At 44.0% G+C, this 25,776-nt stretch overlaps 1 protein-coding gene across 2 annotated transcripts in view; it reads left to right on the forward strand.

Annotated features, from left to right (window-relative positions):
• UBE2E3 (ubiquitin conjugating enzyme E2 E3) overlaps positions 1 to 25,776 on the forward strand; it is a 193,968-nt gene that overhangs the window by 162,599 nt on the left and 5,593 nt on the right. For both annotated transcript variants that reach the window (XM_029605914.1, XM_029605916.1), the window contains exon 5: positions 12,536 to 12,683. In XM_029605914.1, coding sequence (XP_029461774.1) covers positions 12,536 to 12,683 — 148 coding nt within the window. The remainder of the gene's footprint in view (positions 1 to 12,535; positions 12,684 to 25,776) is intronic.

Consider the following 25,776-nt stretch of genomic DNA (forward strand, 5'->3'; position numbering starts at 1 on the left):
TAGTATTTGTATTACCATTTTGATTACTGGCAGTCGATGGCCCAAGTCCAGGAAATCGCTCTCGGAGCGCTCCTGGATCCCCGCTGGACCACCAGGGACTTTTGGCAGGTCTTGGGGGGGTCAGGAGGGTGGGGGGTTGAAGTAAATTAAGTTGGCAGGTCTTGGGGAGTCAGGAGGGTGGGGGGGTTTTGTTAGATTTTTAGTTTTTTTATATTCGCTCCATAAGACGCACATACATTTTCCCCCCACTTTTGGGGGGAAAAAAGTGCGTCTTATGGAGCGAAAAATGCGGTATATATATATTCATTTCTCACAGGACAAGCAGGATGGTTGTCCTCACAAATGGGTGACATCGAGGATGGAGCCCAACCACGGAAAACTTCTGTCAAAGTTTCAGGAACTTTGACTGGCCCCTACTGGGCATGCCCAGCACGGCACTAACCCTGCAGCCAGCAGGGGTCTCCCTTCAGTCTTCTTTTTTCCGCATAGCAGTAGCCACGTGGTCAAAGAGCTCTTAACCACGTTCCTGACAGGACTTCTTCAATTAAATTTCTGAAGAAAATTTGCCCCTCAGGGGTCTCCCTTCTTCAAATTTTTCACTCCGCGGAAGTTCGGTAAGTTTTTGCCGTCGTTTGGTTGACTACCGTCGAGTTTGGCCCTCGAGGCCCGTTGGCAGTCGACAGTCCCGCGGCTAAATTTTTGGCCTATGGCCATGGCGTCGGGGTTCCGTCGGTGTCCGGATTGTACCCGAACTATGTCAATCACAGACCCAGATAGAGTCTGTGTTTTGTGCTTAGGAAGCGAGCATGATGTCCTGACTTGCACCAAATGTGCCCTAATGACATCAAAAGGTCGCAAAGCCATAATGGAGAAGATGGGACTCCTTTTCCATGCTCGTACCCCAACGCCATCGATTGCATCGACATCATCGGAACCGGCACCGTCGAAGTCTCATCATCATCGACAGCCCTCCGGTGACCGTCCGCCATCGACGACTTCACGGCCATCGACTCCTGTCCCTTCCCCTGATCATCGAGGGGATCGGAAGGAGAAACATCGCCATCGACGTCATAAGTCTCGGCCTGTCGAGGAACCGATGTCATCGGCCTCCGCACTGTCCGAGCCTCCGCCAAAAAAGTCTCGACCAGAAGTGGTACCGTCCACTCCTGTCTCCCAGACACCGAGGCAACCCTCACCCCTCCGGGGTTTGGGAGCCGCGATTCCACCGGTGACGGTGGTCCCTCCGGCTCAGCCTCAGCCTCCCTCTCCCGTCGAGCCGGGTCTCGTTACCCCAGGTCTCCGGGCAGAACTGGACCGGCTGGTCCAGGAGGCCATCGACAAGGCGATACTACGGTTCCAGACTCCTCCGGCACCAACTCCGGCACAGAGAGTGGAACCGGTCACCGATCCGATTCCAGCAGCACTGGCACCGCTGCTTGCCCGGATGGAAGCGCTTATGAATGCCCTTCCACCGGCAATTCCCGGATCGCCGACAGCCTTCTCATCAGGTGGAGAAACACCGTACCGAATTCCCCCTTCCGGGGTAGTTCCATCGGTGCCTTGTCGTCCCTCGCCACCGATACATTCCTCGGGGGCGATACGCACATCAGCTCCACCGAGGATTCCGATGCTGACGCCGATTCCCTCGATGCCGGCACCGATTCCATCGAGGACATTCTCGATACCCCCGGTGATTCCTTCCAATTTCTCGGAGCCTCAACCGGGGCCTTCAGGTATTCAGCCCCCTCATGGTCCTACAGGTCAGCATCCTGATCCTTATGACACCTGGGGTGATGATACCTCTACTGACACCGATGATTTGCCTTCACCACCCTCTCCTGCGGGGAGTAGAAAGCGTTCTCCCCCTGAGGACCTTTCTTTCATAAATTTTGTGAAGGAAATGTCGGAGTTCGTCCCTTTCCAACTTCAATCTGAACAAGATGACAGGCACCAGATGATGGAATTGCTCCAATTCCTGGATGCCCCTAAGGTCATCACCTCTATTCCAATTCATCAGGTTTTTCTAGACCTTCTCAAAAAGAATTGGGAATCTCCTGGATCTATTGCTCCGGTAAACAAAAAAGCTGACTCTACCTATCTCGTACAGTCAGCACCTGGCTTTCAGAAACCACAATTGGACCATCATTCTGTTGTGGTAGAGTCGGCTCAAAAGAAAGCTAAACAACTAAAGCCACATTCTTCCATACCTCCTACTAAGGAAAATAAATTCCTAGATAGTATAGGTAGAAAGGTGTACCAAGGAGCCATGCTGATCTCTAGAATAGCTTCTTATCAGCTGTATATGACTCAATATAATAGGGTCATCCTGAAACAGATGCAGGAGTACTCAGATGCCTTACCAGAACAGTTTCAACCACAGCTTCAATCCCTACTAAATAAAGGATTTGAAGCTGGGAAGCATGAAATAAGAACGGCTTATGACATCTTTGATGCTTCCACTAGACTTTCTGCTACGGCCATCTCTGCCAGACGCTGGGCTTGGCTCAAGTCATCTGACCTTTGTCCAGAAGTTCAGGACAGGCTCTCTGACTTGCCCTGTCTAGGGGATAATTTGTTTGGTGAGCAGATTCAGCAAATTGTTGCTGAACTAAAGGATCATCATGAGACACTTAAACAGCTCTCATCCATTCCTCCTGACTTGCCTTCTAAACAGCCGTTTAGAAAGGACTCTAAAAAGTCTTTCTTCCGGCCACGGAAGTATTATCCCCCACTAGCCAAGGCTAGGCCTGCGAGGTCTTACCATAAAACTCAACCTCGCCAGTCTCGTAAACAAAAGCCCGCAGCAGCTCCACCACCTGGCCCTGCGGCGGGTTTTTGACTCTCTCTTAGAGAGCACTTGCCAAACCCCTCTTCCAGCCATACCAGTAGGAGGTTGGCTGTGCCACTTTCTAGAAAGGTGGCATCATATCACCACAGATCAGTGGGTGATAGCGATAGTTGCACAGGGTTACCATCTCAACTTCCTGACTCTCCCTTCCGACTCCCCACCCCTGCAGGTGTGGAGACTCACCGATCACTCTGTTCTTTTAGAGCAGGAAGTTTCTCTTCTCCTACAGTCAAACGCTATAAAACCCGTTCCTCCCTTACAACAAGGACTAGGGTTCTACTCCAGGTACTTCCTGATCCCAAAAAAGTCAGGGGGACTTCGTCCAATCCTGGACCTACGGGCCCTGAACAAGTACCTTCACAAGGAGAAGTTCAAGATGGTAACCCTGGGCTCGCTTCTCCCTCTGCTGCAAAGAGGGGATTGGCTATGCTCTCTAGACCTGAAAGACGCATATACCCACATTGCGGTCACGCAATCTCATCGCAAATACCTGCGTTTTCTAGTAGGCCGAAATCACTACCAATATCGAGTGCTACCTTTCGGCCTGGCATCCGCACCACGAGTTTTCACCAAATGCCTCGTGGTAGTTGCAGCTTTTTTGAGGAGGGCAGGTGTCCACGTCTACCCCTATCTGGACGATTGGTTAATCAGGACCCCAACCCAGCAGATTGCTCGGTCCTCCCTGACCCTAACAACTCAAACTTTGCTTTCTCTAGGGTTTCTTGTCAATTACGACAAATCCTACTTAGTCCCATCTCAGACCTTATCCTTCATTGGGGCAGACTTGGACACCTTACAGGTTCAAACCCTTGTGTCCCTAGCTCGCCAGCTGCAGTCTCAACACACAGCAACAGCTCGCCAATTCCTCGTTCTACTGGGTCACATGGCCTCCTCAGTTCATGTGACTCCCATGGCCCGTTTAGCCATGAGAGTCACGCAGTGGACTCTGAGATTACAATGGACACAAGCTGTTCAGCCTCTGTCCTCCATTGTTCGCATCACCGATGCACTCCGACTGTCTCTTGCCTGGTGGACAAATCAATCCAACCTCCTACAGGGCTTGCTTTTTCTTCCACCAGATCCCCAGGTAATCCTCACCACCAACGCTTCCAACATCGGTTGGGGAGCCCATGTAAACAATCTACAAACTCAAGGATTCTGGTCACTAGAGGAAGCCAAACACCAGATAAATTTCCTGGAGCTGCGAGCAATTCGCTATGCTCTCAGGACTTTTCAAGATTGCCTCTCGAACCACGCAATCTTAATTCAGACAGACAACCAGGTGGCCATGTGGTACATAAACAAGTAGGGAGGCACAGGCTCCTTCCTTCTGTGTCAGGAAGCTGCGCAGATTTGGGCAGAAGCCCTCTCCCGCTCCATGTACCTCAGGGCCACCTACCTGCCGGGAGTAGACAATGTATTGGCAGACCAGCTGAGCCGTGTCTTCCAACCACACGAGTGGTCACTCAATCCTTTGGTAGCGACCTCTCTGTTTCACAAATGGGGTTATCCCCAAATTAGACCTCTTTGCGTCCCCTCAGAACCACAAAGTGGACAATTACTGCTCTCTCATTCGGAGCAAGCACTCTCGGCCGAGGGATGCATTCTCCCTCACTTGGACAACCGGTCTGCTCTATGCATTCCCTCCACTTCCTCTTCTGTCGAAGACTCTCGTGAAACTGCGTCAGGACAGAGGAACTATGATCCTGATAGCACCGCACTGGCCACGCCAAGTGTGGTTTCCCATACTCCAGGATCTCTCCATCCGCAGGCACATTCCTTTGGGAAAGGACCCGCATTTGCTCACTCAAAACGACGGATGCCTCCTCCATCCCAACATCCAAGCCTTGTCCCTTGTTGAAAGGTTAGTCCTTCAGCCATTTAACCTTTCGGATTCAGTTTCTCGTGTCCTGATCGCTTCACGAAAGCCTTCCACAAGAAAATCTTATTCCTACAAATGGAAAAGGTATACTTCATGGTGCACTTCTCAGTCCCTTGATCCCCTTTCCTGTCCAATCTCTAAATTCTTGGACTATCTCTGGCATCTATCAGAATCAGGTCTGAAGACCTCTTCCATTAGAATGCATGTCAGTGCGGTAGCCGCCTTCCATAAAGGTATCGGGGTGTCCCTATTTCAGTACAACCCCTTGTAACACACTTTCTTAAAGGCTTGCTCCATTTGAAGCCACCTTTACGTCCTCCGGCCCCATCTTGGGACCTTAATCTGGTTCTTGGTCGCCTTATGAAACCACCTTTCGAACCTCTTCACTCCTGTGACCTAAAATATCTCACATGGAAAGTGTTATTCCTTTTGGCTATCACTTCAGCTCGCCGGGTTAGTGAATTACAGGCCCTAGTTACCTATCCGCCTTACACTAAACTCCTGCAGGACTGGGCGGTACTCCGCACTCACCCTAAATTCTTACCCAAGGTAGTTTCGGAGTTTCATATTAATCAATCCATTATTCTACCTATCTTCTTTCCCAGGCCCCACTCCAACTCCGGGGAACAGATTCTGCATACCCTAGACTGTAAACGGGCTCTAGCTTTTTACCTAGACCGTACAGCTGCCCACAGGAAGAGCACTCAATTATTTGTCTCTTTCCATCCTAACAAGTTAGGGCAGCCTGTGGGTAAGCAGGCTCTTTCCTCATGGTTGGCGGACTGCATCTCCTTTTGCTATCAGCAAGCTGGCATTCCTTTCCAAGACCGTGTCAAAGCACACTCTGTGAGGGCCATGGCGACTTCAGTAGCACACCTTCGATCGGTGCCGCTTCCTGACATCTGCAAGGCTGCAACCTGGAGTTCCCTACATACATTTGCAGCCCACTATTGTTTGGACAAAGCTGGAAGACAGGATTCCATCTTCAGCCAATCTGTCTTGCGTAACCTTTTTCCAACATGATGTACCAACACCCTTCCACCTTCCCGGTAGGGTGCAGATGCCCTCTCCCAAATTCCACCCTAGTTGTTGTGCCTGTTGCACGCCGTTGGGTACATTTGGTGCAGGTTCGGACATCCTCAGCTCGGTACTCACCCATTTGTGAGGACAACCATCCTTCTTGTCCTGTGAGAAAGTAAATGTTGCTTACCTGATGTAACAGGTGTTCTCACAGGACAGCAGGATGTTAGTCCTCACGAAACCCGCCCGCCACCCCGCGGTGTTGGGTTCGTTTTCTTATTTTATTTTTCGGCACTGCCTGTAGCTTTGAAACAAGACTGAAGGGAGACCCCTGCTGGCTGCAGGGTTAGTGCCGTGCTGGGCATGCCCAGTAGGGGCCAGTCAAAGTTTCTGAAACTTTGACAGAAGTTTTCCGTGGTTGGGCTCCATCCTCGATGTCACCCATTTGTGAGGACTAACATCCTGCTGTCCTGTGAGAACCCCTGTTACATCAGGTAAGCAACATTTGCTATACCTGGATAACTTTAACATTACCCAGCTATATTCCAAGAGTTTAGCCTGTTAAGTGGCAATTTGATGTTATTAAAACAAAAGAAAAATAAGCAGGTCTGCTGGCCCAATCCTTCACTCCTCCAACCCAGTGAAACAAATGTCAGCCCTTTGCAGCCAAATTTCCTTTCCCCCTGAGCTCCCTAAAATAGTAACAAAACTTTGCAGGTCTATAGTCCCAAAAAGCATGTCTCCCCATCATAGGCATTGCTACATGGTGGCAAGGACTGTCAAGTGTCACCCCCAAAAAGCCTTGCCACCCCAGTTTTAGATATTGCATTGGGCCTGGAGTAACCCAAATACCTGCCTAATCCGATGTAGTACAGCAATAGACTGACCCTCTCATGAGAATTGGCAACAGGAGCAGCGTTTTGACTGAATATCATCTCTTGTTGCCTTAGAACCAATTTCATGATAGGAACAGCAAGATTGTATTGCTCCTACCATGAAACCAGCCCCATGGTAGCAGGAGAAGACTCACTTAAACACTTCTGCTGCTGGCTCATACGGGGAGGAGGGGAGTTCAGAATGGAAATAACCATGATGGGTGAGCCCTTGCATTCAGAATGGGAGGGGGGAAGAGGCTGGGAGGGACAGGATGAGAAAGGCATAGGATGGAGTAAGAAGAGGGGGAAAGCCAGGAGGCGAGAATGTGGGGAAAAGCATAGGGAGAGGATGAAAAAAGGGAGAGAAGCTTTAAAAAGTGGGGTTGAGAGAAGAGCAGAAGGAGGGAGGGAGAGGATGAGAAGGGTAGGAAGAGTCATGGTGAAAAGGAGAGAGGAAGAACTGAAGTAGAGAGGAAAAGGCGGGGAAGAACCAAGATAGTGAAGGAATGGGTAAGAGGGGGGTGGAGGGAGGGAGAGAAGAGCTTCTGGAGACATGAAAGGGAATGAAAAGAGTATAAAAGGATCAGGATGGAGGAAGTAAGAAGGGGTAGAGGCTTTGAGGTGAAGAAGAAGGCATCTGGAAGGAGGGAGGCAAGGATGAGAATGGGGAAGAAGTATCTGGAGGGAGAGAGTGAGAAGGGGAAAAGAACGTCTGGAGGGAGGAAGGGATGGAGAGATGTGTGAAGGACCTGTTGGACTGGGAAGGGGTTGAGAGGCAGTGGAAAGAAACATGTCTGTGAAAGGGGTAAGTAAGAGTATGGAAACGGGACTGGGGGGAGAGATGAAAGAGAGGAAAAAGGAAGCTGGGTAAGAGAAAGAAGAAAGGGGTTGTATGCCAAGGGGATGAGTTTACAGTAAAGATGGAGCAGGTGAAGAATGTAGATAATTGCTGGGGAGGGAATAAGTAAAGAAAGTGGAAATGGGGGTCTAAAGATTGTGTGAAAGACAATTGGGAGTCTAAAAGGCTGGGGAAAGAGAGAAAGCTGGTAAGGAGGTGAGCAGTGAAAAGAGGGAGACTGTAGACTGGAGGATGAGAGAAGAGGAGAATAAAGCTAGCTATGACTGGATAGAAATAGAGAAAAAAAATGAAAAGGAAAGATCAATGTCAGAGATAGATGTAGAGAAGGAAGAAAACAGGAGAAGAAATTAAAAATGGTAGGAAATCCTGGGTAAGACCAACACCAGGAAAATGAAAAAGACTGGTTCAACCGTATCATGAAAACAAAATGCCCAAAGGTAGAAAAGAAAAGATTTTATTTTGAATTTTTGGAGATTGGAATATGTAAGCTTTAGGAAATGTGCATCTCTTCCAGTATTGTATCTTGCAAAGTACAGGAGAAAATGCATTTGTTTCTCTTTCTCCAGTATTATACTACTCACAGGTTTCTTGGGGTTTCTATTTCAGTACTGTATTTATCTGCAGGCTTCTGGTTCTATTTTGTGGCCCCTTATTTTGTAGTAGAGGAAGGTCTGTTCATGTTCTATGTATAACTAAAGTGAGAGATTCTATAAGTCTATAATTCCTATATAGGGATATGTATTGTTCTGGGGCACATTATAATGTTTACTGCCATTTCATAGGCCAGTTTGTAATTGTTTGACTTTTAGTTACCAATGCTGGTTTGGTATGGCAGGTTTTGTTTCTGCAGTAGGAAGTACAGTGGTATTCTAGGGCCTGGTATAATAATTACAGTGTTGCCTTTTCAAAAGTAGAGTTACTGTTTATCCGTGGAGTTAGTGCTGTTATGGTTTGATAGATTTGCTATATAGGTTCTGAATTTCTTTTTTGTTAGGTTTGTGTTACTTCATACCGTATAATGGCTGTGAAAGGTGTTTGTATTGCTGTTACAGGGATTACACTTGAATTTGAATATTTATTTTTGATATGGTGAGTTGTAAGGGACAGTGTCCTAGGTCCGTTGGGGGAATTTCTGTGGATGTGGAATGTGTTACAGAACTGGAAATGCAGGATTCATTTGAAATTCTGTCCCTTCCTTTTATAGACTCCAAACCACTCTCGTATCCATATAGAAGGATTAATTCAATGAGCTCAGTGATCATACGAGCAGTGCTTTTAACCAGGAGATAGAGAGGAAATAGGTCTTGCCCTCAGACTTCTCTCTTATAGTGCACTCTCAGCTCCATGTTGTTGATGTTGGAGGTTAGTGAGAAGAGGTAAGTGTAGATAGATGCTGGAGTAGTTAGATTTAGTTTCGGGAATAGGGGTGAAAAAGTAAGAAGGGGTGAGTGTTGCTGTAGGATGATGAGTGGTTTATAAGTTTGGATGGTTGTAGGAGGCAAAGTGGTTGTGGGTATACAGTATTTTTGCATTGATTAGCTATGCAATTATTTTGTTTTGATAGCTGATCTCTACTGTGGGGAAAGCACTGGGAGAGCCAGTGATGATCCTCCCTGAGGAGTCTCATGGCAACCTGGCAGGAATGTGTTTGGAAATCTGGGACCTGAGCTAAACATATTTAAAATCACAGCTCTGGGTTGACATGGAAGCCCTGAATTAGTAGGGGAGATCCTGGTTTCATTCCTGGTAGCAGTAGCCAACAGTTTCAGGATTATCCTATAAGACTGCCAGTGGCAGTTTGAGCAAGAGGAGCTATTGGGAGTGGGTGCTGGAGACTAGTGGTGTCTAGTTTGTGGAGAGAGAGAAAGCTGCAGAGGGAGTGGAAATGAGAAGGTTGTGGACTAAATCAGATTGTTGGGAAGAGTGAGAAAACAGTTGGGGAAGGAGGGAAAGGAAAATAATTATTGGGAAGAGAAACAAAGTGAGAAATGGGAGAGATGGCAGGAAATAGCTAACCAAGGGCAAAGAAATATGAAGAGAAAAAGGAATAAAGGAAATAGAACATTGAGTGAAAAAATATGTGACTCAAGTGAAACAGTTTATATAAATATTCTCTTCTAATTAAAATCTGCTATACAATTTTGATCAAATGCTATACAAAATTATTCTTGTTTATCAGAGACTGCTATACAAAAGTTTTGCCATACAATATATCTAATATTTAATGTATATTTGCTCCATCTCATTACTGTCCCTGCTCCCATCTCCTTCCTGCCTGTCCTCTTTGATGCTGCCTCTCTTTCTTGGCATAAACACACAAGAAGAAAGCCATTAGGGACAAAGTTCACCATTTATGAAGCTAAGTATTATTCTAGAAGCAAGACTCTCATTCTAGCAGTATGCAACTGGTATTTGAACAACTGGTATTGAATTTGAAGAAAACTGAGATATTATAAGTGAGCCTATTCCTCTGCTTCAAGTGAAGCTAGGTAATGCAACACTTTCAATAGTGGAACAAGTATAGAACCTGGGAGTTATTTATGACTCCCAGTTAATACTGAAAGATCAAATTAAGACGGTGTCAAAGATTTCATTTTTTAAGATGCATTTGGTTCATTAACTTAGGCCAGTTCTGTCCTCTAATGATTTTAGAATGGTGCTGCAGGCAATGGTATTGTCTTATATTGATTATTTCAATTCTCTGTATCAAAGTACATGCCGGCTTATTTGCTCATGTACTCTAGGTAAAGCTGCCTGTCTTATTGTTGCCTTCGCATATCATGAGCATGTGACCCCAGTTTTAATAGAGTTGAATTTGTTGCCTGTATACTCACCATATAAAGTTTAAGATTGTCATGTTGGTTTTTAAGGCACGAAGAGGGGACACACCTGATCATTTTAGATCAGCTTTATCTAAATATGTCCCTGGTTGTTCATTGCTTTCTTCTTGACAGCTTATGTTATCGGTTCCATCTTTTAAACATTGTTGTTTAATGGAGAGCAGATCAACAATAATTTCAGTTGTTGGCCCCATTCTGTGGAACACTCTTCCTGTAGAAGTATGACTTGAAGAAAGCTGTTTAGCTTTCAGGAAAAAGACGAAGAGACTTTACTGTTTTTCCATTTTGAAATGGCTTAAATTGTAATTTGATAATTTGCTGCTAATTGTGTTTTGCCTGCATCCTTTTAGATGTAATGATGATCTTTTGGATTTTATGTATTATAACGAACTGCTATTTATTGAAATGTGATTTTATACCGTATTATTATTATCTATTGCTGTTATATCTTATGTTTTTTTGTTGTTACCTACTGAGGATAACTGATGTTAGGAGTGGTAGAATATAAATGGTTTTAAATAAACAATGTACATGAACCCTTCTTTTCTCATGTAAAATGCTGAGAGACAAGACATTCTAGATTTACCTGAGTTGGGGCTAGCTGAAGTAAAGTCAGTTGGTGGTGGTTCGGGGTGTCAACATCAGCAAGGATAGTGATGTTGAAGATTCGCTGTCAGGCAATGAGCATGAGCATATGATGTCTGCCTTTTGATACCATATACAATACTGCCGTTAGAACAGAACTTTTCCATGCCTTAAAGGGCCTAGATGAATTTTTGCTGCTTAGACACAGCAGAAGAGGCATGCTCAGCTTTTGAGGACTGTAAATAGCAGGCTTGAGAAAGTGGACAAGAAGAGGGAGTGTCCCCAGTATTTGCACGTATGTACATTTGCTGGCATGATAAATTTCTTGAGTCTTATTATTCATCCTTGCCCAGAACAGAGAGAGGAGGACATGTACTGGGCATCCTGTGCTATATATCACTATCCCAAACAATGTTTGAATAAAGATATTATGATGTCTGTAGGAATGAAATGAATGAAAGTTGACATGACTGCTGGGGATGGCAAAGTAAGTGACAAAGTGTTAAACCAAAAAAAAAAAAACCCAACAAAGCAAACTTAGGACTGTGTAGATGTGAAAAAATATGCTTGGTGACTTATCTACATATACATACCTTGCCCATAAGCAATTCTTTGATCCCTGCAACTTGCAGCATTGTCGGTTTGTTTTCAGACTATAATAAGTGTTTTTTTATGTGTTTATGTGCTTCTGCTTACCCTATTAATTTTTTGACAACTGGGATGAATAAGGGTTTCAGAGAGCATGCAAATGAGATAATGAGAGGATAGATTTTAGGACAGATATTTTTTTACTTCTTGGCCTCCACTGGTGCTGATGACATAACCCACACATGCTTGCTGCATTTTCCTCTCCCAGTTCCACAAGTTACCGAGATCAGTCAAGCATTTTTGCATGGCCAATAAGAGCTAATGAGGTTTACCTGTAGGGAAATCAGCAATTGATATAGTCCATGACTTGGAGTAGGGTGGCTATAATTTCCTTCATTATATACTCATTGGCATGTAATTTGGTGCTATCTGACCACCCAAAGAAGTCCTCCCTGGAGAGTAAATTTCTAAGATTTTCATTCACTGGCCAGTATAAATACTTACCTATCTTATCTTCCTTTCCAGTATCAAAATGTATGAATTGACCCCATTGTTATAATCTACCTGCCTCATAGAAATTACATTTTAAGTTTGATTATAAGAAAAGTGTTATTTTTTAGTTATACAATAAGAGTACAAGAATTAAGATGGCCTAATTTGTAATTCTTAGTCAACTGTTGCACTGCCATGGAGAATTCCTGTTCAGCTTGAATGTTGCACAATAAATATTCTTAGACAATGGGCTTTTCTTGTATGTCAGATTTGTTGCATACCTATTAAATAACTAATATAATAATGCACATGGTCATTTTTACTATTACTGATATAATATACATTTGCTATAAGAATTATTTACCATGTTTGCATTGTCTCCTTTTTGAGTACCTATGTTTACGGAATTATTCAAATATTTTAGGTATTATGTTAATCTAGTTTCATTGTTGTTTGAAAATAACCTAGCGACTTATTTATATTAATTTTTCTTCCTGTTGTAACAATTAATATTGTGTCTTGGCCTATGATTTATTTTTATAATAGGTTACGTTTCGTACCAGGATCTATCACTGTAATATCAACAGTCAGGGAGTCATCTGTTTGGATATTTTGAAAGACAACTGGAGTCCAGCTTTGACTATTTCAAAGGTTTTGCTGTCTATTTGTTCTCTCTTGACAGACTGTAACCCTGGTAAGTAAATCAAATTACATCTTTGGCAGTTGTTCCACAAATTGTAAATTAAATTGCTGACAGCACCATACAATCTTTTTGAAAACATAACATAAAATGTGCAACAATATAAATCACTGGTAAGAATGAAAATAGAGTAACTTGTTCAAGGTATATCTAAGCAACAAATGGATTTAAGACAATTATTTTTGCATGCTTGGTAAATGTAAGATTACAAAAAGGATTTTAGGTTTTGAATAAAATGTGGTTTGATGTTCTGTGTACTATTTATATGTTCCAACCAGGCCAGTTGCTGAACAAAATAGCACCCAGGCAAGAATTATTTTGGTGCTCTCCATTCCCTTTTCAGCTTGAATGCTCTAAGACTGACTAACTGATACAAAAGGGCAGCATGATGCCTTTGTGTTGGAACTAGGGCTGTAAAACAAAGGTGGGCATGCCACTTGCTTGCCCACCCCATTCTATATCCCTGGTTCTCAACACAAAGGCACAACATAGTAACATAGTAAATGACAGCAGATGAAGATCCAAATGGTCCTTCCAGTCTTCCCAGTAAGTTGCTAGCTTCATAACTGCTGCTCCAAATAGATTATCTCTCCATACCTTCTATTAAGGGTAGTAACTGTTGTAATGTGCAGGTTCTCCGAAGACAAGCAGGATGGCAGTCCTCTCACATGGGTGACATCATCAGATGGAGCCCGGCACGGAAAGTTTATGTCAAAGTTTCTTGAACTTTAACTGAGCCTCATTGAGCATGCTCAGCATGCATTATACCATGCGATCATGTGGAATCCCCTTCAGCCTTATAATATGGAATTCAAGAATAAAATAATAAAGAAGAAACCCACATACTGGAAACCCAACTCTACAGGGTGGCAGGCGGGTTTCGTGAAGACTGACATCCTGCTGTCCTCGGAGAACACCTGTTACAGGTAAGCAACTCTGCTTTCTCCGAGGACAAGCAGGATGGCAGTCCTCACACATGGGTGACATCATTGGATGGAGCCCGGCACAGAAATGTAAAAGTTTCTAGAACTTTGATTGAGCCTCACTGAGATGCTCAACATGCATTATAGCAGACGTCCACGCAGGGTCCTTTTCAGTCTCTTCTTTTCTGATAAGCCTGTCATCTTGCAGTCAGGTGAGAGTTCACTTTGCCAACTTTTTGGACTACTTTTCAACTTCTATTCTTTTTCGCTGTCTCGTGCAGTCAATGCATGGTACACCCCCCCCCCCCCCCCCCCCGGTTCTCCCGTTAGCATCCTAGATAGGGTTTTTTATGTTTATTGGCAAGTTATTTTCATTGTTGTAACCCCCAGGATGACAGTGTGGTTGGTGCCTACCGGCCATTAATTTCAATCTTGCGTCCCTATTATTTTACGACAACATGTCCACTTCAGGTTTTATATGGTGCCACAGGTGTGCAAGGATCATGTCTATCACAGATCTGCATGATAGATGTGTCCTCTGCCTTGGGGCATCACACGACTTCGAGGGTTGCAGCAAGTTTTCAAGATGACCTTGAAGGCACGTAAGGTCTGGCTCGATAAAATGGAGTGCCTCTTTGAGCTGGCAAAGACCGATCCATCAGCATTGAGGGACCTTGGAGCCACACCGATGGACACCAAGCCTTTGAAATTGGCGGGGCTATATAGGTCGCCAAATGAATGAGACTCCGGAGACCAGCCATCGTCAGGTTCCTCTAGGTCGAGGGCATTGAGTTCATCGTCCTCTGCACCGAAGAAGGACCATTCCGAGCATCGAGGGAAGCCGAAGAAACATCGGCATTGGTCCTTGTCAATGCATGATGCCAGGCACGGGGGTGCACCAGCTCACTCTGATGGCCCCAAAGCTATCCTGCGGTGAGGAGCACCAGTCCTCCATTGATGTTGGGGGTATACCACAGACTCCATCAGGCCCAGTGCCAGCCATTGATCCTCCTCTTAGTTCTGAACTGGATCTGGTTACACCTCCTATGCCATCGATAGCTTCAACGTCTACTTCTCGCCAGCACCAGGAAACCGCTGCTGCCAGACCGACTTCGACTCCGCGGGTGTCGACCCCCTCTGTTCTTCCTCAGGAGAAAGACCGAGGGGAACATCGAGAAAAACATCGACACCACCACCATAAAGCTCAGGCCACCGATACAGGCAAGCCCTTGGCATCAACGTCGTCTGAGTCACCGACAAAGCAGTCCCGAACAGAAAAGGCCCCATCCTCTTCTGTTTCTGGGTCACCGAGGCGTTCCCCACCTAGACAGGTGCCGGGATCCGCGATTCCATCTTCACCGGTGGACCCTCCGGCTACGCCAGTGCTGCCTCTTACTCCGGAACCGGGTATCCATGCCCCAGGTTTCCATGAGGAATTGGATCGGATGATCCAAGAGGCCATCGGAAAGCACTCCAGGGGTTCAAACCTCCATCGATGCCGGTGCTGGTTCCCAAGCTGGCTACCTATCCGATACCCATGGCGCTTACACTGCTATTGGTAAGAATGGACAAGTTAATCAGTGCCCTTCCACCGGTGCATCCAAGAGAACCGATGGCCCCAATTCCTTCCTCAGCAATACCCTTGTTATTGGAAGAAGAAGAATCATCGATCTCCATTCCGCTCTCCGGAGTGCTCCCACTGACACATCCATCAATGTCACCGATTCCATCGGTGCCTCCAATGCCTCCATCGATGCCTTCGGTCCCACTTCCAAAGCCATCGATGCTTAGGCCTGGACCTTCTGGATGAAGATATGGGAGCTGGTGATGAACATCTGGGAGCTGATGAACATATGGGAGCTGGTGATGAGCCATACAATCCCTGGACCGATGATTCGTCCCAGGATTCAGATGATATACCTTCACATCCCTCTCCTCCTGATGAAAGGAAGCATTCTCCTCCAGAGGACTTGTCCTTTATCAACTTTGTTAAATACATGTCTGAAACAGTTCCATTCCAGCTTCAGACTGAAGAGGACTCTAAGCATCTGATGTTACATCTTCTTCAGTTTCTCGATGCTCCTAAGGAAATCATGTCTATCCCTATTCATGACATCCTTTTGGAACTTTTAAAGAGAAATTGGGAGCACCCTGGCTCTATGGCACCTGATAACCGTAAGGCAGATGCCACCTATCTAGTTCAGTCAGCCCCTGGCTTCCAGAGAGCTCAACTAGATCATCATTCAGTAGTAGTGGAGACAGCCCAGAAGAGGGCATGACGCTCCAAACCCCACTCTTCCATTCCTCCAGGAAAGGAACAGAAATTTCTGGATGCGTTTGGAAGACAAGTATTTCATGGGTCAATGCTCATCTCTCGCATTGCTTCCTATCAATTGTACATGACCCAGTACAATAGGGCCCTGTTTACAAAGATTCAGGAATTTGCTGACGCCTTATCTCTGCAATTCCAGAACCAACTTTATGTCCTAGCACAAAAGGGTCTAGATGCTGCCAAACATGAAATACGTTCATCGTATGACATCTTCGACACCGCCTCCAGAGTTATGGCGGCAGGAATTAGTGCGAGGAGATGGGGCCTGGGCTAAAATCTTCAGACCTCAGACCAGAAGTTCAGGACAGGTTAGCTGACTTGCCCCTGTGCTGGGGATAATCTTTTCGGAGAAAAGCTTCAAGAAGCAGTGGTGCAGCTCAAGGACCACCAAGAGACTCTGTGCCAGCTCTCCTTACTGTCTTCTGATCTCTCTTCCTCTTCCAAATGTTCTTTTAGAAGAGACTCCAAGAGACAATTCTACCGGCAAAAGAGATTCTATCCCCCCGCGTCCAGGGCTCGAGCTTCTAAGCCTTACTAAAAAGGCCAATCCAAGCAACCTCGAGTACAGAAGTCACAGCCAGCCTCCCAGCCAGGTCCATCAACTGGCTTTTGACTCCTTCCTAGCAAGCAGTACCCAGCCTCCCCTTCCGACTATTCCGGTCGGAGGCCAGTTGTGCCACTTCTCCAAACCATGGCACACAATCACCACAGATCATTGGGTACTTGATCTAATAACCCAAGGTTACCACCTCAACTTTCTCTTGTTCCACCGGATTCCCCACCTCAGCTGACGTGGGGAACATCCGACCACTCACCGCTCCTAGAGCAGGAGGTCTCCCTCCTTCTCCAGTCTCGAGCAATAGAGCCAGTGCCCCTCTCCCAACAGGGGCAGGGTTTCTATTCCCTAGATTTGCCATGTTTGGGAGATAACTTGTTTGCTGATAAAGTCCAAGAAGCAGTTCAACAGTTAAAAGACCACACTGAGACATTGCGTCAGCTGTCCCAGATGCCTCAGGATACCTCTACACAATCACAACGATGCCTACCCCGGAGAGAACTTAGGCGTTTGTACTACAGGCCATGAAGATACTACTCCCAAACTTCCAGGAGTAGATCCTCTAGGCCTCAACAACAACGCTCCCAAACAAGACAACCTAGAGCTCCTCGCACGCAACCTCCTCCTCCGTCAGGCCCAGCAGCGGGATTTTGAAATTTGAACCAGAGAGCAAACCCAATCCTAAAACCCTCATCCACACCTGCCAGTAGGGGGACGAGTATCCCAATTTCATGCAAATTGGCTCAAGATAACATCAGACCAATGGGTACTCTCCATAGTATCTCAAGGTTACAAACTAAATTTCCTCTCAAATCCACCAGAATCTCCACCGAGTTTCTTCCCACAACAGAATTCTCAACTACTTCAATTACAAGCAGAATTATCCACCCTTCTGAGAGCCAGGGCCGTTCAACCAGTGCCCCGGACTCAGCAGGGCAGAGGATTCTACTCCCGATATTTCCTCATTCCAAAGAAATCAGGAGGCCTACGTCCCATCCTAGACCTCAGAAATCTCAACAAGTTTCTGAGGAAAGAAAAGTTCAGGATGGTTTCTCTAGGCACCATGCTTCCACTTCTTCAAACAGGAGATTGGCTTTGTTCTCTGGATCTCCAAGACGCTTACGCTCACATTCCTATATTCCCTCCTCATCGCAAGTACCTGCGCTTCATGGTGGGTCATCAACATTTCCAGTACAGAGTTTTGCCATTCGGACTAGCCTCTGCTCCCAGAGTATTCACCAAATGTTTGGCAGTAATAGCAGCACATTTACACAAGGAAGAGTCCATGTCTTTCCTTATCTAGACAACTGTCTCATCAGAAGTCAATCTCAGCAAGGAACTCTGGCTTCTTTCAATCGAACAATTACTCTACTTCACTCAATGGGCTTTCTCATCAACTATCAAAAGTCCCATCTCGCACCGTCTCAACTGCTTCAATTCATAGGCGCAGAATTGAACACCATACTCTCAAGGGCCTTCTTACCCAGAGATCGAACAGAAACACTTTCCCTACTAGCAAATTCGATTCTCTCAAAGACACAAGTAACAGCTCATCAGTTTCTAACCATACTAGGCCACATGGCCTCCACAATTCATGTCACTCCTATGGCAAGACTCGCCATGAGGGTAACTCAATGGACATTGCGATCTCAGTGGATCCAAGCCATTCAACCACTATATTCTCCAATTCAAGTAACCCACCAATTATGTTCCTCCCTTCTCTGGTGGGCAAACAAGGACAATTTGTGCAAGGGCCTACCCTTCCAACAACCAGTCCCACAAATAACGTTAACTACTTATGCATCCACCTTGGGTTGGGGAGCTCACATAGACAATCTTCAGACTCAAGGAACTTGGACACAACTCGAAGCATCCTTCCAAATCAATTTCATGGAACTTCGAGCTATACGTTATGCATTAAATGCGTTCAAGGACTGCCTTTCACACAAAACTGTTCTGATTCAAACGGACAACACAGTAGCCATGTGGTACATCAACAAACAGGGAGGTACGGGCTCGTATCTCCTATGTCAAGAAGCTGCACAAATTTGGGCCTGGGCCCTGAAACACTCAATGTTCCTCCGGGCCACTTATCTACCAGGCATTCACAATGTAGTAGCAGATCGACTCAGTCATCAGTTCCAACCACACAAGTGGTCCCTGGATCCCTCAGTAGCATCCAGGATATTTCAACGCTGGGGTCAACCGACACTAGACCTCTTTGCTTCACACCTCAGTCACAAACTAGACAACTTCTGTTCTCTACACAACCAAAAGAACCAGCCAGCCAAGGACGCCTTTGCTCGCCCTTGGAACTCAGGCCTACTATACGCGTATCCTCCTATACCGCTCATAACCAAAACACTTGTGAAACTACAACAGGACAAGGGGTCCATGATACTCATAGCCCCGTATTGGCCTCGACAAGTATGGTTTCCCACACTTCTAGACCTCTCAGTCAGGGATCCAATTCGTCTGGGAGTAGCTCTCACGCTCATAACTCAGGATCAGGGTCGGTTGCGCCATCCCAACCTTCAATCCCTTTCCCTGACAGCATGGATGTTGAAAGCTTGATTTTATAACCACTCAATCTTTCCACCAATGTGTCTCAAGTGCGTTTAGCTTCACCTAAACCTTCAACACGTAAGAACTATTCTTCCAAATGGAAAAGGTTTACCTTCTGGTGCAGGCAAAAAAGTATTGATCCTTTCTTTTGCCCCGCAGCTCCTCTATTAGACTATTTGTCATCTTTCAGACTCTGGTCTTCAGACTTCATCTGTTAGAGTACATTTAAGTGCAATCTCAGCTTACCATAATAAGATAGGAGATGCACCTATATCTGTGCAACCTCTCGTCACTCATTTCCTGAGAGGCTTGATGCATCTAAAACCACCAATTCGGCCACCAGTCACTGAATGGGACCTGAACCTGGTATTAACAAGACTCATGCGTTCTCCTTTTGAACCCATTGATTCCTGTGATATCAAATTCCTTACATGGAAGACTATCTTCCTCATAACTATTACATCACCTAGAAGGGTGAGTGAGTTACAAGCACTTGTCACGTATGCACCCTATACAAAGTTCCTACATGACAGAGTGGTTCTTCGTACACATCCAAAATTCCTCCCTAAGGTAGTTACGGAATTCCACTTGAATCAATCCATAGTTTTACCCACATTCTTTCCTAGACCTCACTCTCACCCAGGAGAAACGGCCTTACACACCTTAGACTGCAAGCGTGCTTTATCATTTTACATAAATCGCACTGCAGTCCACAGAAAATCCACTCAACTTTTTGTTTCTTATGATCCAAACAAACCAGGGAAAGCAGTGGGTAAGCAAACTCTATCCACCTGGCTAGCAGATTGCATACAGTTTTGCTTTGAAAAAGCAGGCCTTCCTCTCCAGGGGCGAGTAAAAGCACACTCAGTAAGAGCAATGTCAACCTCAGTAGCACACTATCATTCAGTGCTAATCCTTGACATATGTAAAGCAGCAACATGGAGTTCTCTTCACACCTTTGCAGCTAATTACTGTCTGGACAAACAGGGAAGACAAGATTCTGCCTACGGACAATCTGTCTTAAAAAACTTGTTTCCAGTTTAAACCCAACTCCTTCCACATCCAACTTGCTGTGATCGTCGGCTGATTCATTTCGACAACAATTCTTACTGTTGCTCCACTACAAAATGACTCAGCCTTTAGCTTGCTAATCACCCATATGTGAGGACTAGCATCCTGCTTGTCCTGGGATAAAGCAAAATTGCTTACCTTGTAATAGGTGTTATCCCAGGACAGCAGGATGTAGTTCTCACAAAACCCACCCGCCTGCCCCACGGAGTTGGGTGTTTTACGTTTTCTTATTTTACTTTTTGCTAAAGCTTAATGCTACATACGAGACTGAAGAGAGCCACCTGTGGCAGAGAATATCATAGCATGCTGAGCATGCTCAGTAGGCACTCTGGGTGCCAGTCAAAGCTTTACAGAAACTTTGACAGAAGTTTTTCCCGCTCGAGGGCTCCATCAGTGACGTCACCCATATGTGAGGACTACATCCTGCTGTCCTGGGATAACACCTATTACAAGATAAGCAATTTTGCTTTATGAATACTGCCAATGTTATATAATACCTCCACAAGGAATATATCTTATTCAATAAATTAATCATAATAGGCACTACCGGTATTACACCTTCATTGCCTCTTAATTAATCATCTAGCATCTCTAACTAATGTCCAGAAATGTATTTTTTTGTAAAGTTTTATTACAATTAAAATACTTAACTTTGTGTTCCAGCTCAGTTCACACAATCACACAGTCACTCCAACATGATCTGCGTTTTGAAATTGTTTTCTGCATCGGGTCCATTCACAGATTCATACTTCGTATGTAGATACAGTGTCTCTAAAATATGAGAATAGTTAAATTAGATAGCAATAGTCAAAGTCCTTGTTTCACCAATACTTCCACCAATATCGCTCATTTTTCACACACCAGCATTTCTGAAATTATGGCACCAGTTTTTAAAAATGAAGTAACCCTAGATTTAAGAATGGGTTATATAGTGAAAGCCGATTGTATGTAAAAAAATTACTAAAGGGATTATTTTTTATTCAAATAATGGAATACCACTCTATGTCCAGATTCAATCCATGTTAAGTTGACAGGATCCACAAACTGTACATCATTGTTTGTAGTGTATTTTATCATATGCCTTGCAGGCAAATATATATATATATAGGGAGAACAAAACAAAACATTTGTTTCAGATTGAGCACAAGAGTTGTATCACCACAAAGAAAGTACAAGCACCGTTGATATCTCAGTGGCTAGAACACAATCATACATTTGAGGATTTGCACTGGGGTGTTCTGGAGCAGATGTACGAGTCGCCTAGAGGGGGCAATTGTGAGATGCAGTTTAACTTTCGATAAAAGTTGTGGATTTATTTTTTAAATACTATTACACCATATGGATTGAATCTGGACATTGAGTGGTATTCCATTATTTAAAAAAAAATAAAATCCCTTTAGTAATTTGTTTTACATACAATCGGCTTTCACTATATAATCCATTCTTAAACCTAGGGTTACTTTCGGTTTTAAAAATTGGTGCCAAAATATCAGAGACGCCGGTGTGTTAAGGTTGAGCGATGGTGGAAATGTTGGTGAAATGAGGACTTTGACTATTGCTATCTAATTTAACTATTCTCTTATATTTTAGAGACATTGCATCCACATATGGAGTATGAATCTGTGAATGGCCCCCTGATGCAGAAAACAATTTCAAAATGTGGACCATGTCAGGGTGATTGTGTGATTATGTGAACAAGCTGAAGTGCAAGGATAAGTCTTTTTATTGAAAAAAAAATTTCTGTACATTAGTTGTGGATGCCAGATAATTAATCAAAATTAAAGTGTAATACGTATTATGATGGCAATTAATTTATTGAATAAGATATATGCAGTTGTGAGGGATTGTATGACATTGTTATTGTGTAGTACTGACAGGGTGGGAGGCCTGGGTGGACTGAGAGAGTTCAGTCTGAAGAAGCAGGAGGAGTCAATGACCTGGAAAAGGACTGAGCAAACTGATGAACTAACTGGTAAATCGGTTAATTTCTTTAATGCGCTCATGTTTTAAAATTGGCTGACTTGCACATGTAAATCAGGACTTAAACAAGTAAGTCCTAATTTACTTTCATGTATCAAATATATGCACGTATATATTTAAAATAGTTGGATAAGGTATATGCATTCAGTCCATCAATATACGTGGTTTCAATGCATTGCACATTTTCGTGCTTAAGCCTACAGATACATATATGTTGCCTGATAGAATTACGCATATTGTATAAAATGCACCATATCATATATACATATTATAAAATACTATAGCAGATATGCGCACTGCCACTTACATGTGTATATGCCGTCGCACGCAGTTGTTTGAAAGTTATCCTCCGAATGTTTAAAGGAGTGGCAGAAACGAGTGATGTGCTACATTATATAGCTGCAAAACTGAATAACAATCATTTACTTCCAATAGTCACCATTTTTTTTTCATTTCAACAATGCTTCACCAAAAAGTGTTAGAACTTTATCTCTAATGGGACTTTAATTCCATTGGAGGAGTGCAGTTTTTTGAGTGAATACTTTCCTTAATCATTCGAACCTCAGTTCAGGAAAGTATTTTTTTCTTTGACTCCATATTTGTTATAGGCATTAATTAATGTGTTTGGCTTGAAACATTTTTGGGGTAAACTAATGGTGACATGAGGCAAGTTCTGTTGGAACAATGCTGAAATGGAAAAAATGGTAATTATTGAGGAAACATGTTTGGTATTTAGTTTTACAACAACATTACTTCCCAGAATAGGAACACTCTCTGTAGGAGACCTCCAATCTCCTGCATAGTGAAGTGGTAAAGATGCTAAACATACTTTTACACTTCCTGTGATAACCTACATAATCAAGCTAGATGTAAAATGATTGGTCCATACGAAACCTTTATCTCTACACAGGTGTGGCACAGTCAATTGAAATGAGTTTGGATAAAGTATAATAAAATCCTCTAAATAAATTGCAATTATCAATCTAGTCAAGATCCTCAAAAATCCAAGTAAGCACATCAGCTTCTCGGGGCAAGAAATCTACATACAGACCTCTGATCCACAAAGTGGTTAAAAAGAAGCAGTACTGAATGAACTTCAGAACTGTTTAACAGTTGTTCCATTTACAATATGCTGTCATAAGTATGGAACATATAAAGTGTGCCTGCAGTCACTCAGTTTGAAAGTTCTGCAGATCACTAGGTGAATTTTTTCATGGGTGGTATTTTTACATTTTTCTATTTTGATGGCCACTTAGCCGGATAATTAGTTAGCTGGCTAAGTGGTGGACGTGACAAGGGAGTTCTGAGGAGGAGCCAGCTTGGCTGAATAAGTTATCCAGCTAATTCAGAGATGCGGAGTTAGCCAGATAACTTATCCGGCTAAGTCTAATCGGCCCAAAGTGCTGTCTTAAACTTATCTGACTAACAATAGCCGGATATATTCAGTGGTGTGGCCGCACAGCTGAATATATGGGCTAAGTTAGCCGGATAGATAAGTAACTGAGCTACACAGCATCTCAGTATCTACCTCTTTGAGTTTTAGTAATATAAAGGGCAATGTTAAAACTAACCTCATTGCTATTCATCAGATTCTTTTTACCCACAGTCACACGAGTTTTCAAAGGAAAAATGCACACATATTTTTACTTTGAAAATTGCATCATGGAAACGTAGTTTCAGAGACTTGCAGCTTCTTTTTCTGTGGATACATTTCTGGCCAAAATTGTATGCATAGTTTTGAAAAAACAAAACTATATATGTCGTTTTCTCCCTGCTGTAGTCCTGCTCGAGGAACATTTTGGTTGTGGAACTATGCGCATACTTTTTTTCCACATACAGGTTGGGAAATTTTCAAACTGCCAGTTTGCACCAGTAAAACATGTTTTACTTGCAAAAGTCCCTTTGAACATTGCTATCATAGTAACATGGTAAAGGATGACAGAGAAAGGCCAAAAGGGCCCATAATGATAAAGAGAAATATATGGGGAAATGAGAGGTGTTTTACAAGTTTGCATTATTCTAATTTTGTGCACACAATAAGATTTTCCCTGTTCAGTGAACTACTTAATTGTGGCACTTTTTCTATTGTTGATTTGCAGGGTTTTTTTACTTCTGGTATTTAATGATACTACGTGGTAGTAGGACCTATTTTACTTTTTTCAGTGTTTATAGAAAATGAAATGGTATGTTTGAGCAGTGTTGCAATGTTTTTGATGTGTACAAAGAAGAGGGAAAAGTCCTTATCTTGAAAAGTGTGACCTTCGAACGTTGATGCTCTCTTTGGTATTTTCACAGTTAGATTACTGCAACATCTTTTATCTAGGTCTTTCAGCTAATCTATTAAAATGCCTCCAGTTGTTACAAAATACTGCAGCTCGTTTGATGTTTAATCTTCTGAAATATGATCATGTTTTTACTGTTTTGGAGAAGCTTCATTGGCTCCCTATGGTATCTCAGATAAAGTTTAAGCTATTGTGCATGGTTTTTAAATTACTGTAGACACAGTAGCCACACTGTTGGGTTTGTTAAATCATCTTCCTAATAGGTCATTATGTTCTTCTCAGAAAGGTTCTAGAAATTCCTTTCCACATTAAATTGGAACTGACAAGGCATCATTCCACCTTCTCTTTCCTAGCTCCTCTTATATGGAACTCCGTGCCTTTAGAAGTTCAACTGGAAGCAAAATAACCCTAAATTTCGTAAAACTGTAAAGGCCTGGCTTTTTAGCCCAACTACTAATTGATTGTGTATTGATTTTATTATGCTGGCTGTTGCAATATTTGATGACATTAGGTTTGTATTGGTTGTTGGTAATATATTGTTTGTTTTCATTGGGGAAGATTTTCAAAGGGTTACGTGCATAACCCCCAAAAAGCTGCCCCTGCACGCACTGAGCAAGCCCCGGGACGCGCATATGTCCCGGGGCTTCGAAAAAGGGGTGTTCTGGGGGCGGGGCCAAGGCCTCCGGAACAGCCGCCATGCCAGGGGATGGCGTGCCGGGGAATGGCGTGCAAGTTACACCTGCACGGAGGCAGGCATAACTTTCCCGATAAAGTCAGGAGGGGGTTTTAGATAGGGATGGGGGCGGGTTAGATAGGGGAAGGAAGGAGAAGGTGCGGGGAGTGGAAGGGAATGGAGGAAGGCTGCGCGCCGACCCTGGATTTTATAACATGCGCACAGCACTTGTAACCTGGCTTGCCCACTCTTGGAAACAGGATACTGGGCTTGATTGTTCCTTGGTCTGTGGGATAAACACTGTGGATCCATAAAGGCAAGAGGATGGGAATGAAGAGTAGAGCCATGGGGTGGCGTGCTGGAATGTTTACTACCTGGTGATTACTACCCTTACTCAAAATATATCCCTTGCATGGTTAATGAAACCCCAACATTGCTCTCTGCTTCAACGGCAAAGGGAAATGTGGAAAAGAGGATTTGCATTCAGATAACAAGCAAAAAGGACTGAACTTCACAATCTGGGTAAATAAATAAGCGTGGGGGTAGCTTGCTTATTACATTGGTTTCTACCCTAAACCAATTAAGCCTGATACATCATTTTGAATACATATACAGTGCTGCTCTCTGCTTCTACGGCAGGGGAAAAAAGTAGAAAACAGGATTTACATTCAGACAACAACCAACAAGGACTGAACTTCACAATCT

Source organism: Rhinatrema bivittatum, chromosome 6, assembly GCF_901001135.1.
Source record: "Rhinatrema bivittatum chromosome 6, aRhiBiv1.1, whole genome shotgun sequence".
Taxonomy (NCBI): Eukaryota; Metazoa; Chordata; class Amphibia; order Gymnophiona; family Rhinatrematidae; genus Rhinatrema; species Rhinatrema bivittatum.